Here is a 13,948-nt window from a genome sequence, read left to right on the forward strand (position 1 = left end):
AAAGATTTTACATCCTATATGTCAGTGATGGCGAACCTTTTAGAGACTGAGTGCCCAAACTACAACAAAGACCCGCTTATTTATCGCAAAGTGCCAACACAGACATTTAATTTGTGATTTATACTCCCTTCTCTGTCACAGTTTTCATTGATACCAGCCCCTGAGGACACCAATAAAGCAGAAAATAGTCACAGGTACTGCTGTCACATTAAAATAGCTCTGTGCACAGCAAGTCCTGGGCTGTCTGGGACTGCAGGAAGATACCTGGAGTCATCTCTGGTGATGGCCTGAGTGCCCACAGAAAGGGCTCTGAGTGCCACCTCTGGCACCAGTGCCATAGGTTAGCCATCACTGCTATATGTCATACAATGCTGTAAACTAATGCTGAACATTGTATGTTTATTTGTATGTTTATTTTTTTGCAAATGTTCAAATAAAAATTTTGTGGAAACAAAAATATCAGAAATAAGGTATTTCAAAGGAAAAGAGAAGTAAACCTTATGACAGGTGGGCAGCAAAAGATTATTTGGTAAAGGCTATGATCCTAAAGCTAGCCTAGATTACAGTTTTATTTTGTGCAAAATCTGTACTGCCCATAGTAATGTAAGTGTGGAAAGAAAGCATGAACTGTAAGAACTAAGCAGTGAGATGTGGATGCTGGTGTGATGGGAGGCTTTGCATTAAAACATGAAACACCCCCTTATTAATAATGTACGAATAGGCATAATAAAAAAATATCAGTCACATCCCCTGTAATATTCCACAAAATGTTTGCTCTTATCTTTTCTATTGATTTTATAATGCATACATATATGACTATAGACACTTGAATAGATATTAATGTTACATGTTGTGAAAAGAATATGACTTTATCTGACAAATAGATTGACACAGCCAACACATTCTTTAAATATTAACTATAAGAATGTGTGTATAATTTATTTTCTAACCTGAGTGAATGCCCAGCTCTCTTTGAAGCTGCAGAATGAAGAACATACCAGTCGAGAGATGCTTTTGTTAAATTAATGAATGTTTTGTCAAATATTTAAAGGGAAAGAAATCTGCAGGGAAGGATGGAAGCAGACAACTCTAGAATTCTGTAGTGGAGCATACTACTAGCTGAGGACAGTTATAGAAATAAGTGTGAGACTAGAATCCTGGTTGCTTCATGGTAGTAACATCCACATGAAAATCTGGTTAAGTAGTCATTTCATTTAGAAATTGCTAATGATCTGGGGGATGCTGCAGTCAGCTGAAGATAAGTAATAGCAATGAATCTATGATGTTGAGGATTTTTACTAATGCATTTGTTTATTATCACAATTAGGAAGTTGAGAATATTTTCATGATCCTCTCAGCCATTCTGCACATTGGGGATATTCGGTTTACAGCTCTGACTGATGCTGAAACGGCATTTGTGTCTGACCTGCAGCTGGTGGAACAAGGTAGTAATGTAAATAATTTACTGTCAGTATGTGGCAACCTCATGCAAATACGTTTTTTTCACTGGATGAACCTCAGGTTTTTGCATTTAGAATTTATGCTTCAACAGTGTCAGGATCAGTGGTAGTGGATCCTCTGTACCACCACGGACGATCACGTAAGCCAACACCTGGGACCGGAGTATAAGTGGTACCTGGTTTTCACCAGAGCCCGCCGTAAAGCAGGTTGGACTTGTTGCAGTGGGGTACCACCAGGTTATTCCACCGGCACGACTTTGTCTGCAGTGGCGGAACAGAATTGTACAGCAAACTCGTGGTCGGGACAGGCAGGAGGTCGATACAGGCAGCACAGGATCAGAATCGCGGATGTGGTGGTGGGTCAGGACCGGCTGCATGGTATCAGGGTCAAGAACGTAACCAGGGCCACAACAGGAATTCAGAAACACAGCAAATCACATGAAATAGCTTTCTCAGAGGCACTAGGCACAAAGATCCATCAGGGTGTGCATGGAGCGTCAATTAATGATGCGCTGGGCATTTGGAGACAGGGGACACACGCTTGCAGCCAGCGGACTGGGATCAGTAGTGGGGAGAGGTAAGAAGTGTGGGCGCCACACCAGCACACATAGAGGGGCACGGGTGAGCACCCGTGACAAACAGTTTGGTTTTTGCATTTAGAATTGAAAGAGAAACTGTTACTACTCATGATAGGCCTCTTTTAATATATCCTATTAATGCCCATATACTCACTTCTTTATTATTTTTATAACGCTGCAGTATGCCATCTCTTTATTGTACCTCCTAGAAAGGTTTTAATACCCTTTACTGATTTTGTAAAGACACACCCAGTTGTCAATTATTTACTTTAATACACACTTGTAGGAGAAATCAAAATTAAAGTCATCAGAAAAGATGTTCAAGATATTTATTAATAAATATTTAGGAAGCAGACAGGTCAAAAGAGGTGAACATTTCTCTTAACATGTTCAGGTTTTCTGCTGTATTAAAATAATCATTCTCTATGGCATCATTAATGTAAATAAAACACAGCCAACATCCAATTTACCCGATCAAACTTAAGCAAATAGCTCACTAATTTTGTGTGATCAATGTAACATTGTTAACACAAAAATCTTTTTAAAAGAGGAGACTACAGCTATTATAATTTTATTTTGTCTTACTGAATTCAGTGCTGCATCCACCATGAGGCAAGTTGAGTTGTTGGCCTCAGGGCAAGAGAGCTAAGTCCTGATAATTAAGGTCATCATCATATTTTATCTTCTGTAGTGTCTGCTGCCTTAGATGTTATCTTAAAAAGTTCCCAGCACCTATTTTCTTACTCCTAATAACAAGACCCTTCCCTGGAAAGTTCATATAGAAGGAGAAACCCTTATTTCTTATGTGGAATATTATGCAGTTCATTCAGGACAGCTGCATTCATACGCATGATAAAAGAATAAAAGAGAATTATTAAAAACTGGGCCAAGATTTAAGCTCTGTCCCATACACCTCCAGTGCCGCCAAATACAACAAGAGGCTCTGGCCTCTTTTTCTATCCACCGGCTGAGCTGCAAACTTTCTCTGCCATTCACATCCCCCTTAATGCCCTTCCATCCCCCTTGGCATGGAGGTGGTGTGAAGGGGAAAATAATCACAATTACAGGTTCACCGAGTCCAGATAAATCTCCCCCAGTACATGTAATTGTGCATGCAATATGTACAGTGTACATAAAGATGTAGCAAACATTATTGTGACCCTTAACATAATAAATTCTATTAAAATGATTGACTCGTTACATGTTTAATGTCAACTCTATGTATATACCCTTATATGTGTGTTTATAGCCATATAAAGAAGTAGGATGAAAAGAGTAACTGAACTGCTTGCCAAAGTTGAGTGTGATGAAGATTTTAGCTCTGTTTGGAACTTCAGTATGCTAAGTAAGGACTATTGTCATTTCATCATTTCATTCTAGTGGCTGGAATGCTACAAATATTACCAGATGAGCTCTCTACTGCCTTAACCACAGATGTTCAGTATTTCAAAGGTATGAAGTCAAATTTAAAAGGTGGATTTTTTTTCTAATGCTGCTTAATGATATGTCATCTGAGAAATAACCCACCACTATAAAGAAATTAGGATGTGGGTCACTATTTTATATAATTCTCTTATTTGAGAACCCTTTTATGTTACAATTATAAAGGTATAGTGATAGAATATATTTTTTGTTCTTGCTTACAATTGTAATTGCTTTACATAGTAGACTAAAAATGTACAAAGTGTAAAAAAATGGCACATGCATAGATCCACAATGACATTAAATCTCCCAGCATGATAATGTGTAAGGCATCCTTATTAGAGATGAGTGAGCACTAAATTGCTCGGATGCTCGTTATTCGATACGAGCTTTTCCCAATGCTCGAATTCTCGTATTGAATTTAAAAAACCCCCATTAAAGTCAATGGAAGACCCGAGCATTTTTTCACTGAAAGAACACATTAAAAGAACAGTGAAGAACAACAAATTACAGATGTTTTCCTTGTAAGAACACATTGAAAGAACACTTTTCTTCACATTGAAGGTGTTCGCGCGTGTCTTTCGATAAGTTAGGAGATGTGCGCGAACATCTGCAGTGTGAAGAATAGAATAAAAACAGTGAACACAGTGAACACAGGGCCATTTAAGTGCAGAACACATTGAAAGAACACAATTCTTTACATTCCAGATGTTCGCGCACATCTCCTAACTTATCGAAAGACACGCGCAAACACCTTCAATGTGAAGAAAAGTGTTCTTTCAATGTGTTCTTACAAGGAAAACATCTGTAAACATCTGTAATTTGTTGTTCTTCACTGTTCTTTCGTTAACTAAATGCTCGTTATCGAGCAGGGGAAATACTTGTCCGAGCAATGAGCCGGTCTGAGTATGCTAATACTCAACCGAGCATCAAGCCCGGATGAGTATACTCACTCATCTCTAATCCTTATGCTTTTGATGGGTTATGGCATGGACTTCATTGGACCACTGGAGCTCTCCTGACATTTCTGACCAAGATTTTTGTAGAAGATCCTTTAAGTAGTTCTATGATGTCCGATCAATCTGTCTGAGGAGGCAACAGTGATTAGTGTATTAGTGTCTTGTTATAAGTAAATAATACCTAAAAACAACTAACAAAATATTGTTTCACTTGCTCACTCAGGAGATATGATAACTCGTAGACATTCTATGGAGACAGCTGAATTTTATCGGGATCTCCTTGCAAAATCCCTGTATTGTCGTCTGTTTAGTTATTTAGTAAACAATGCCAATTTCTACCTCCAAAATCAAAGTGATCAAAACAGGTAAGACTTCTGAATGCCTGCAGAATGTTACATTCATAGTTCCTTTGTGATAGGACTATTTTAAAGGACTACCGAATGTAGTCACTTTTGTTATATGAATTTGTTTCAGTATCAAATCAGTCTCCAGGTAAACATTTACCTGGAGACTGATTTGATACTGAAACGAAATTCATCTTATTACATGTTAGCTTTAAATCATAGCTTAGATTTAAAAGTTATCTATATACTGTGTCAACCATGAGGTCATAAAAGACCTTATATTTACATACCTTTTGGAGGCAGGAGTCAACTCCTAGGCCTGTGATGACCCACAGTTCTGCTACCCGTTGATACACCCAGCGTTTAACCCCTTAGGACCATGTGGCCCCTTTTCGTTTTTGCGTTCTCATTTGTTAATCCCCACCTTCAAAAATCTGTAACTTTTTAATTTTCCCATGTAAAGAGATGTGTTTGATCTTGTTTTCTGCTTAACAAATTGCACTTCATAGTGATGGTATTTATTATTCCATGTCGTGTACTGGGAAGCGGAAAGAAAATCTTAATGCAGTGAAAATGATGAAAAAATGCATTTGTGCCACATTCTTGTGGTCTTGGATTTTACAGCTTTCACTGAGCGCCCCAAATGACAGGTCTACTTCATTCTTTGGTTCAGTATGATCACGAGGATACCAAATTTGTTAGGTTTTATAATGTTTTCATACATATAAAAAAAATTAAAACCTTCTGTACAAAAAAAAAATTCTTCATTTGCCATGTTCTGGCACTAATAACTTTTTCATATTTGAGTGCACAGAGCTGTGGGCTTTTAATGACATTTTTAATGCTAGCATTTTAAGGACTGTACGGTCTTTTGATCACTTTTTATAGAATTTTTTATATTTTTCAAAATGGCAAAAAAGTGGAGCTTTCAACTTTGGGCGCTATTTTCTGTTATGGGGTTAAACGCCGGGCAAAATAGTTATTATATTTTGATAGATAAGTCATTTTGGGACGCGATAATACCAAACATATTTATGATTCTTACTGTTAATTTGCTTTTATATGTGATCTAGGGAAAGGGGGGTCATGTAAACTTTTACTTTTTTACAATTTTTTCATATTTTTTTAAAATTCTTTTTACCATTATTTCAGATCCCCAGGGTAATTTAACCCTGCAGGGTCCGATTGCTAATACTATATAGTGCAATACTACTATATTGTGGTATATAGCAATATTACAGTGACTCAATGACACCGTAGGCTGCCATACCAACCAACCTCCCTCTGATGACGTCACAGGGGGCAGTGATCGGCCAATCAAGATGGCGGCACCCATGTAAAGGTAAGTTAGGTGCCGCGGTCGATCTCGGCAGTAACAGGCGGGTGTCAGCTGTATTATACAGCCGACACCCGCTGTGTATGGAGAGAGCTCAGCTCGTGACCTTTCGCAACCCCTCAGGCTCATTTGCATACAGTACTTCATCCTGGTGGTAGATGCCTTTTAAGACTTGGGTTTCTGGTTCTTGCAGAATAGTACCTGTGCCTTGCTGGCAGTAGTGGGTCAGATTTATTTATGAAAAATAATAAATAAGAAGGTATAGATTGGGAGATCCTGTTTACAAAAGTACATATTACAAAGATATGCAAAAATAAGTATAAAATATAATCTTTAGTCTTAATTGAAGAATTCAATAATATCCATCACGAGAAACAATTGTACAGCTACTAATTTCACACTCTCAGTCAATAGTCGTAGCACAATTGTGCAAACTGAATACAGTTAATAGTCTGTATCCCATAAAATTTAACAGAATCTATCAGGTGCTATACCCAGAGCCACTCGCAGGTTAACTAGCCCAATAAACTAGCAATTCAAAATAAAATGTATATTTGTATAAGATAACACTGTATGCATATAACACCCAGTATTGAATATTGTAGAGGCACAGGGTGGAATTTATGAATGTATATACTAAGAAGATGCGGTTGTTGTGCGCCATAAGAATGTAATCTAACCCGGCTGAGATTTCAAATGTAATCGCTGCAGGTTTTCTGATGGAGACTATAGTAAATAAGACCCGCTTTCTGTCCCTGCCTGTCCCCCCCAAAGTGGTGTGTGGGACAGAAAACGGTCAAAAATGATGCTAATGGGCCTTTTTAAATGCCTTTTCCTCCAGAAAAGGCAAGTTAAATTCCCCGGCGTGTTATATATGATGTAATTTATATTGGCTGCATGTTCTTAATGTGCTGCTCTGTTCTTTGCACCCAAGCAGGGAAACGTGTCTGATTTATCATTTAAGATATTAACTGGCTTTGATGGAAAATAGACGTGTTTTTATTCTCTTGATGCTAGAACACTAGAGATGAGCGAGCACTAAAATGCTCGGGTACTCGTTATTCGAGACGAACTTTTCCAGATGCTCGAGTGCTCGTCTCGAATAACGAGCCCCATTGAAGTCAATGGGAGAGTCGAGCATTTTTCAAGGGGACCATGGTTCGGGAATAAAATGTGTTATTTAATTGAAAAAGAATGTCTTCTGATAAGTTAGCAGATGTGTGCAAACATCTGCAATCTATTCTGCACTGTTCCGCGCGTATATTATCTCCCGACAAGTTAGCAGATGTGAAGAACAGTGAAGAATAGAATAAAAACAGTGAACACAGTGAACACAGGATCATTTAAGTGAAAAATGCAGTGAAAAACACAGTGAAGAATAGATTGCAGATGTTCGGCACATCTGCTTACTTTCGGGAGATACGCTGTCCCGGGATCCGCTCCTCTTCTTCCACTGAGGTCTCCCCGATCTCTCTGCCCTTCCCTATTTACACAGCTGAAACCCATTCAACTGGAGACCCCATAAAAAAGATAAAACTTGCTTTCCTTTTATAAGCTGATTGCTACCACCACACTTCTGACCATCAGACCCAGGTCCTTCTTCCTCTTCCTTGTCCTACCATGAAATATGAATTAGATTGCAGGAATCTTGTGCAAGTTTGATCCCTGTTCATGCAGCTTGACTTGCATCCAGAGTAGGCTGCAACATGCTACAAGTGCTGCCAGGGAAGAATGCAGGTATCCAAGTATGTCCATGGTTACCCGCAATCTTCATTGATTTTGTTTCTTGTAGCGCAGGCAGCAGCTTCAGCGCTGTCTCCCTTTGCAAGCTGCTGCCATACGCGATCGTGAATATCCACGGACGCTTGTGATGGTGAGCTCGCAATCTTTTAGAGTTTATTCTTCTACTCAAGCAGTCAACAGCTTCAGCTCTGTATCCTCCATCAAGCAGCTGCCACACGAGTATCCAAGGACGCTTGTGCCCTTGGTTACCCACAAAATCTTTATAGCTTTTCTTTCTTCTAGCACAGGCAGCGGCTTCAGCACTGTATCCTCCTGCAAGCTGCTGCCATATGCGATCGCGGGTAAACATGATGTTACCAGCGCAAGCGTCCTTGGATACCCGCGATCACTTGCAGGAGGATACAGCGCTGAAGCCACTGTCTGTGCTAAAGAAAGAAAAGCTATAAAGATTGCCCCTCAGTACTGTCACTTCTTTGTTACTGTCACTACAGTATTCCTCTGCAAGCCGCTGCCTCTGTTAATTATTGCAGCATCTTCATTATGCTCCTGAAAGCCGCTGCTATGTGCGATCCCAGGTATCCAAGGACGCGTGCGCGATATATCTAGCACAAGTGTTACTCTCTATCTATACTATCTTCGGCTTATCTTTATCTACCTTATCCTCTACCCATCTTTGAATAGGCTCCCGCCACCAGTTGCAGGTGGGATTCATTTATATGTGCTGCTCCCCGATGTCTTTGTGCTGCTCCCCGACATCTCTGTGCTGCTCCCCGGTGTCTCTGTCCTGCTCCCCGATGTCTCTGTCCTGCTCCCCGATGTCTCTGTCCTGTTCCCCGATGTCTCTGTCCTGTTCCCCGTGTTCTTCAATGTGTTCTTCACATACTATTTTGTTCGCACCGTTCTGCGCGTATCTCCCGACAAGTAAGCAGATGTGCCGCACATCTGTAATCTATTCTTCACTGTGTTTTTCGCTGTGTTTTTCACTTAAATGATCCTGTGGTCACTGTGTTCACTGTTTTTATTCTATTCTTCACTGTTCTTCACTGTGTTTTTTTAATTAAATGCTCGATCTCGAGCAGGGGAAATACTCGTCCGAGCAACGAGCCGTTTCGAGTACCTTAATACTCGAACGAGCATCAAGCTCGGACGAGTATACTCGCTCATCTCTATAGAACACCATTCACTGGAGGATTTGATGACGAAATCTTGTTTAAAACATTGTGGGTTTACATCATGAAAATCAGCACTAATAGTGTTATTTTACACCGTATGCATCAGCTACATGTTACCTGCATAAACAGTATATTATCCTGAAGTGAACCTTGCAGCAGGGAACATAGCCATGGGAAACACACACAGAGCTCAAGCTATACCAGTAACAAGAAATCCTTTGGAAGCTGGAAAGCGGACTTGTGTCCTGACTGTTATAATCACAGGTGCTTTACTTGCGATTTCCAAATGAACCATTAAAGGAAAATGTCAAAGTAGGTTTAACAAAAAAACGAATTACACCTACTCACCTTCGCTCCTCTTCATCTTCATCCCAGTAGTGTTCTTCTTTAATCCTGACATGCCTAGACCCCCCTGGAAAAAGACGTATAATTAGCAGGCCGGAGCTTGGGGACAAGATATCCAGCATGGGAGAGGGAGGTGCAAGAGGCGTGAATAATTAGCAGCCGGGAACGCGCTGGCCAGCTAATTAGAAGTCTTTTTTTAGGCAATCCCAGCGTGTAAAGATGAAAGAAGAATACTGCCGTGTTCAGGATGAAAAGGAGCACAGGTGAGTATGTGTACTTTGTTTTTTGTTAAACTTATTGGTAGATTTCCTTTAAAATAATGTATACAAAGTTACATCAAAACTTCATGGTAAGACTTTTATTATGTGTGCACAAATAGCACATTCTGTACAGAAGAGTCACAGACTTGATACAAAGTCAAAGAAAGAAACCACAGTGATCTATTGTTGTACTGTAGCTAAACTATATGGTATTATAAATTAGCCGGTAAAGATGAATTATAATGTATAAATCAGTTTATAATGCAGTCTAATCTTCATATCAAACCAAAATACATTCTACTATGTGAGCAAATATGCAACTTAAAGAGAAACTGTTTCTAAACCTGACAATCTTTTGGACATTTTGGGACATTTTTGAAAAAAAATTGTGAGCTCCCAATTACTCTGTGCATGTTTATGAATAAATTAACAATTGAGTGGTACGATCTCCCTTGTCTACCTAGTGAGTAAGTGTGAAGGGACATACTGTTTTACGGACTAGTAACATCCTGCTATGAATACATACTTATACATTTCTAATAAAATTAGAGTGCAGAGTGTAATGAGGAGCAGGTTGTGGTTGAACTGTGTCACCTGACTAATTTCGGTTTAGTCTACTCCTAAAAGTTTTTTTTGTGATGGTTTTAATAATTTTACCTCTGACCCAGACCCAGTAAAACAGATGTTGTTGACCAGTCAATGAATAGTCAGAACTGAACTCTAGACCAGTAATAGCAAACCTTTTAGAGACTAGGTGCTCAAACTACAACCAAAACCCACTTATTTTCCATCAAGTTCCATCATGACAACAGTAACATTTTGCTCCCTGTTCTTCCACAACATTTAATTGAATTGGCCCCCAGAGGACACCGATACAGTTGAAAGCAGGAGGGCAAGGGGACCTCTAAAGATATTCCAGCCTTCTTCATACCTTCTCACTCTTCCTGTAGTTCTCATCTGTCAAAGATGTGAGATCTTAAAAGAGCTTTGGGAGCAGAATCTCAAGTTCTCTGGGACTGCAGAAACATCTGAGTTCTATCTCGTAAACTCTGTTCTGGGGAGGCAGCCTGGGTGCCAACAGAAAGGGCTCAAAGTGCCACCTCTGGCACCCATGCCATAGGTTCGCCATCACTGCTCTAGACAGTCCCAGTGGAAAGTATGTTGGCAGGAAAACACTTCTGGCTTTACATAGAGTTATAACATGAAAGCTCCTCTTAAGGCCAGGGGTACCGCACATGATAACTTTGAATGCAACGCACATTGCATGGCCAAAGTAAGCAGTGTTGAGTTACCTTCATCTCTAGTACTAAAAGTGAATGCAGTTGTTTTTTGTGACTCCAAGTTACCATAACACAGAGCTTTAAAAAATGCATATGGTTTGGTTGTCTTGTTACCATAATGTAGTGGATACAGCATCTTACTAGTCACAGCTAAACAGAATTCACTTTACTTGCTTAACAGAGTGGCATGTCTGCACTGCAATTATTGACTGTAAATTTTCTCCATGGCATTATTTGTTGAATTATTTTTAAAATAAACTTCCATCATACTTATTTATTTTGTCATGCAAATATCTGTAAGACATAGTTTTGTGTGTACTTCAGATATTTCACATGATGGCAGAGATATTGGAATTCTGCTTTCAATATAACTTTATATTACAGAAAGACAGGCAGGCTAAACCTTATGGGTGCTGACCACCGGTTAGGAGTATCAGCAACAGTATACAATGGCTCCACTCCAATAAAATTTATTGACACAAACAAGTATAAAAAAGTTTAAAAAGCATAGGGCAAGCTGATAGACATGTTTAGTTTACAATCCTTCTAATGTGTTTGGGGTCGGACGACCCTTTCTCAAAGGTAGGTCTAACAGGGTGAGTGCTACACAGACATTTAAGATACTGGTCACATGACATACACAGCTGCAGAATTGGCCTAATTGCATCCTCATTACAAACGCATTTGCCTAATTGCATCCTTCAGTAGAATCAATCAGCAGTAAAAGAATTCATATAGTATTTACATAGTATAAACTCACATATCCTGAGATGGATGCGTCCAGGATAGGGGTGATGTTGCATGGAGTGCCGCGATGTGTCGCTCGGCACGCCATGCATGTGCCATAAAGATAGTTTTGGCGCGCTTGTAGAGGTTCGAGAGCGGCCTGATGCACATGTGCGCAGGTGCAGACTCTGTCCCATGGGCCAATGCGTCTGCACCAACAGGCTATATTAATGATGAGGACAGAGGGGCAGGTTGTAAGGCAGTCCAGTATTAATAACACCTACATAGTTAGGTTATATGGAGATGCGCAATCAGTGAATGGTGTTGATACATAAATAAATAATATCTTAACTATGTTAGTATAAGATGGTGAATGAATGTTCAACTTTCTAGAAGTGGCCATTATTAATCATAATAAGAAATGCATAACAATGATGTCAACTGTCTCTACACACAACACAAATATAAAACTATACATATATATATATATATATATATATTTATATATATATATATATATATATATATATATAGCAGAACTGATGCTCTACAACACATAAGTGCCGATATTCTGCAAAAATGTACCATCAATCAATAAATACATAGATACATAGATGAATAAATAAGTTTATAAATAAATAGAGCCACGGCAGTATGAATAAATAAATAAATACATAAATAATTGCAACAAGTTTACATAACATTTTTTGAGCCAACATCGAGCTAGCAGAAAAAGAGCTACTCTCAAAAAAGTTCAGCAAACTAAAAAGAGAGAGACTTAATTAAGAATGAGGTAACATCAAGAACTGGCAAAAGAACAACACTAATCAGAAAAACTCTATTGAAAATACCAACAAATATACTGAAAAAAGGGTTCACTTGAGAGGCACCAATTCTGAGACTACTAGTAACTGCCTCAATTCCACTAGAAACAGTAAAGAGAAAAGCTGTGGTGAATTCCTCTCAAACTACACATGCTAAACATTCACTTAGACCCAACACAACAAAACCCAAAACCTTTTCTACCCGCACTTTTTCACATTCAAACCAGAGTACTAGTGACCCTGGTAGCACAAAGACAAAGATGGGACAAAGACCAACGGACAATCCCCTTCCATCAATGTCTGACCTTTCCTTGAATCTAGCCACTACAAAAGGCAAAATTAAAAACAATACTATTACCATATATTTTTAGCACATATATTACCCAGTACCCAATACAATCACTTCATCAGTTGTTCTTAATGCCACATCTATATCTAAAATCGATCTCCCTTCAGGTAGATTTCATGGTTTGAACACCTCCATCCTCACTGTACATAGCAGTAACGAATCCTCGAATAGCTCACGTGATGAAGCTTCTGCATGTTCTTTCTTTACCCCTTTACCCAACCATACTAAGGAACCCGCTAAAATATGTAAACCACTGTCCCCAAATGATTCAGATTCAGTGTCTTTTTTAGGGTTTCCCAAGACAGTGACCTGTACCCCAATGTATCGCTTCACACCCATACAAGTACAAATACAGAGGAGGAAGTCACAGAAACGGCAGAGTCCTTGCAGAAAGATTCACTACTAGTCACCCCAAAGAACAAAAAACTCTGCTAAACGATCCACCTAATAACACCAATACCCAGACCAGCAACAATAACTACAATTTGGTCAAGATATTTAATCTTTCCAAACATATCCTATCACCATCTGAATCTGATGTTTTAAGAAAGGGTCTATCTGTCTGTCCAAGCTCCTCCTCAAATGATTTCAAGCTCTTCGTGGACTTAAACCAGTTAATTAGAAAATTAATCCTAAAGAGACACTTCAACCTCACGTCCATCAAAAATGCCACTGGGACTGTTGATGAGCCCACAGTGGACATCTACCCTGGTGCCTACATACATACAGGCCTAAAACCTAAATCTACATTTTTTCCATCTCATCATAAAGGTTATTTCATCGAAACATTCTATACTCTAGTGTCCATGGACTTCGATACACTACACCAAAATAACTCTGGTCACAATAAAAATTACCTGAATTACAAAGAGAAACTAGCCCTAAACCCCTTACATCTACTGAAGAGATTGTCATAAAATCAGGAGATATGGGGGGAGGTATAGTACTCTTGAATAGGGAGGACTACATTGCCGAGGCGATGAGTATCCTCTCGGCCACTGAATTCTTTGTTAAACTTGATACCAATCCTACCACAGAATTTAAAACTGCCTTATACAAACATCTAGAAAAAGGACATGAAATGGGTATTTTAGATAAAAAAGAATGCAACTACCTAAAAATAGAAGAGCCAGCCACCCGCCTGTTTTAT

The 13,948-nt window shown here is 39.1% G+C and overlaps 1 protein-coding gene across 2 annotated transcripts in view; it reads left to right on the plus strand.

The window, feature by feature from the left end:
• The window catches only part of MYO16 (myosin XVI), a 272,125-nt gene that overhangs the window by 173,091 nt on the left and 85,086 nt on the right, over window positions 1-13,948 (plus strand). For both annotated transcript variants that reach the window (XM_072135556.1, XM_072135555.1), the window contains exons 18-20: window positions 1,328-1,445; window positions 3,419-3,490; window positions 4,643-4,784. In XM_072135556.1, the coding sequence (XP_071991657.1) occupies window positions 1,328-1,445; window positions 3,419-3,490; window positions 4,643-4,784 (332 nt within the window). The remainder of the gene's footprint in view (window positions 1-1,327; window positions 1,446-3,418; window positions 3,491-4,642; window positions 4,785-13,948) is intronic.

Source organism: Engystomops pustulosus, chromosome 2 (genome assembly GCF_040894005.1).
Source record: "Engystomops pustulosus chromosome 2, aEngPut4.maternal, whole genome shotgun sequence".
Lineage (NCBI taxonomy): Eukaryota > Metazoa > Chordata > Amphibia > Anura > Leptodactylidae > Engystomops > Engystomops pustulosus.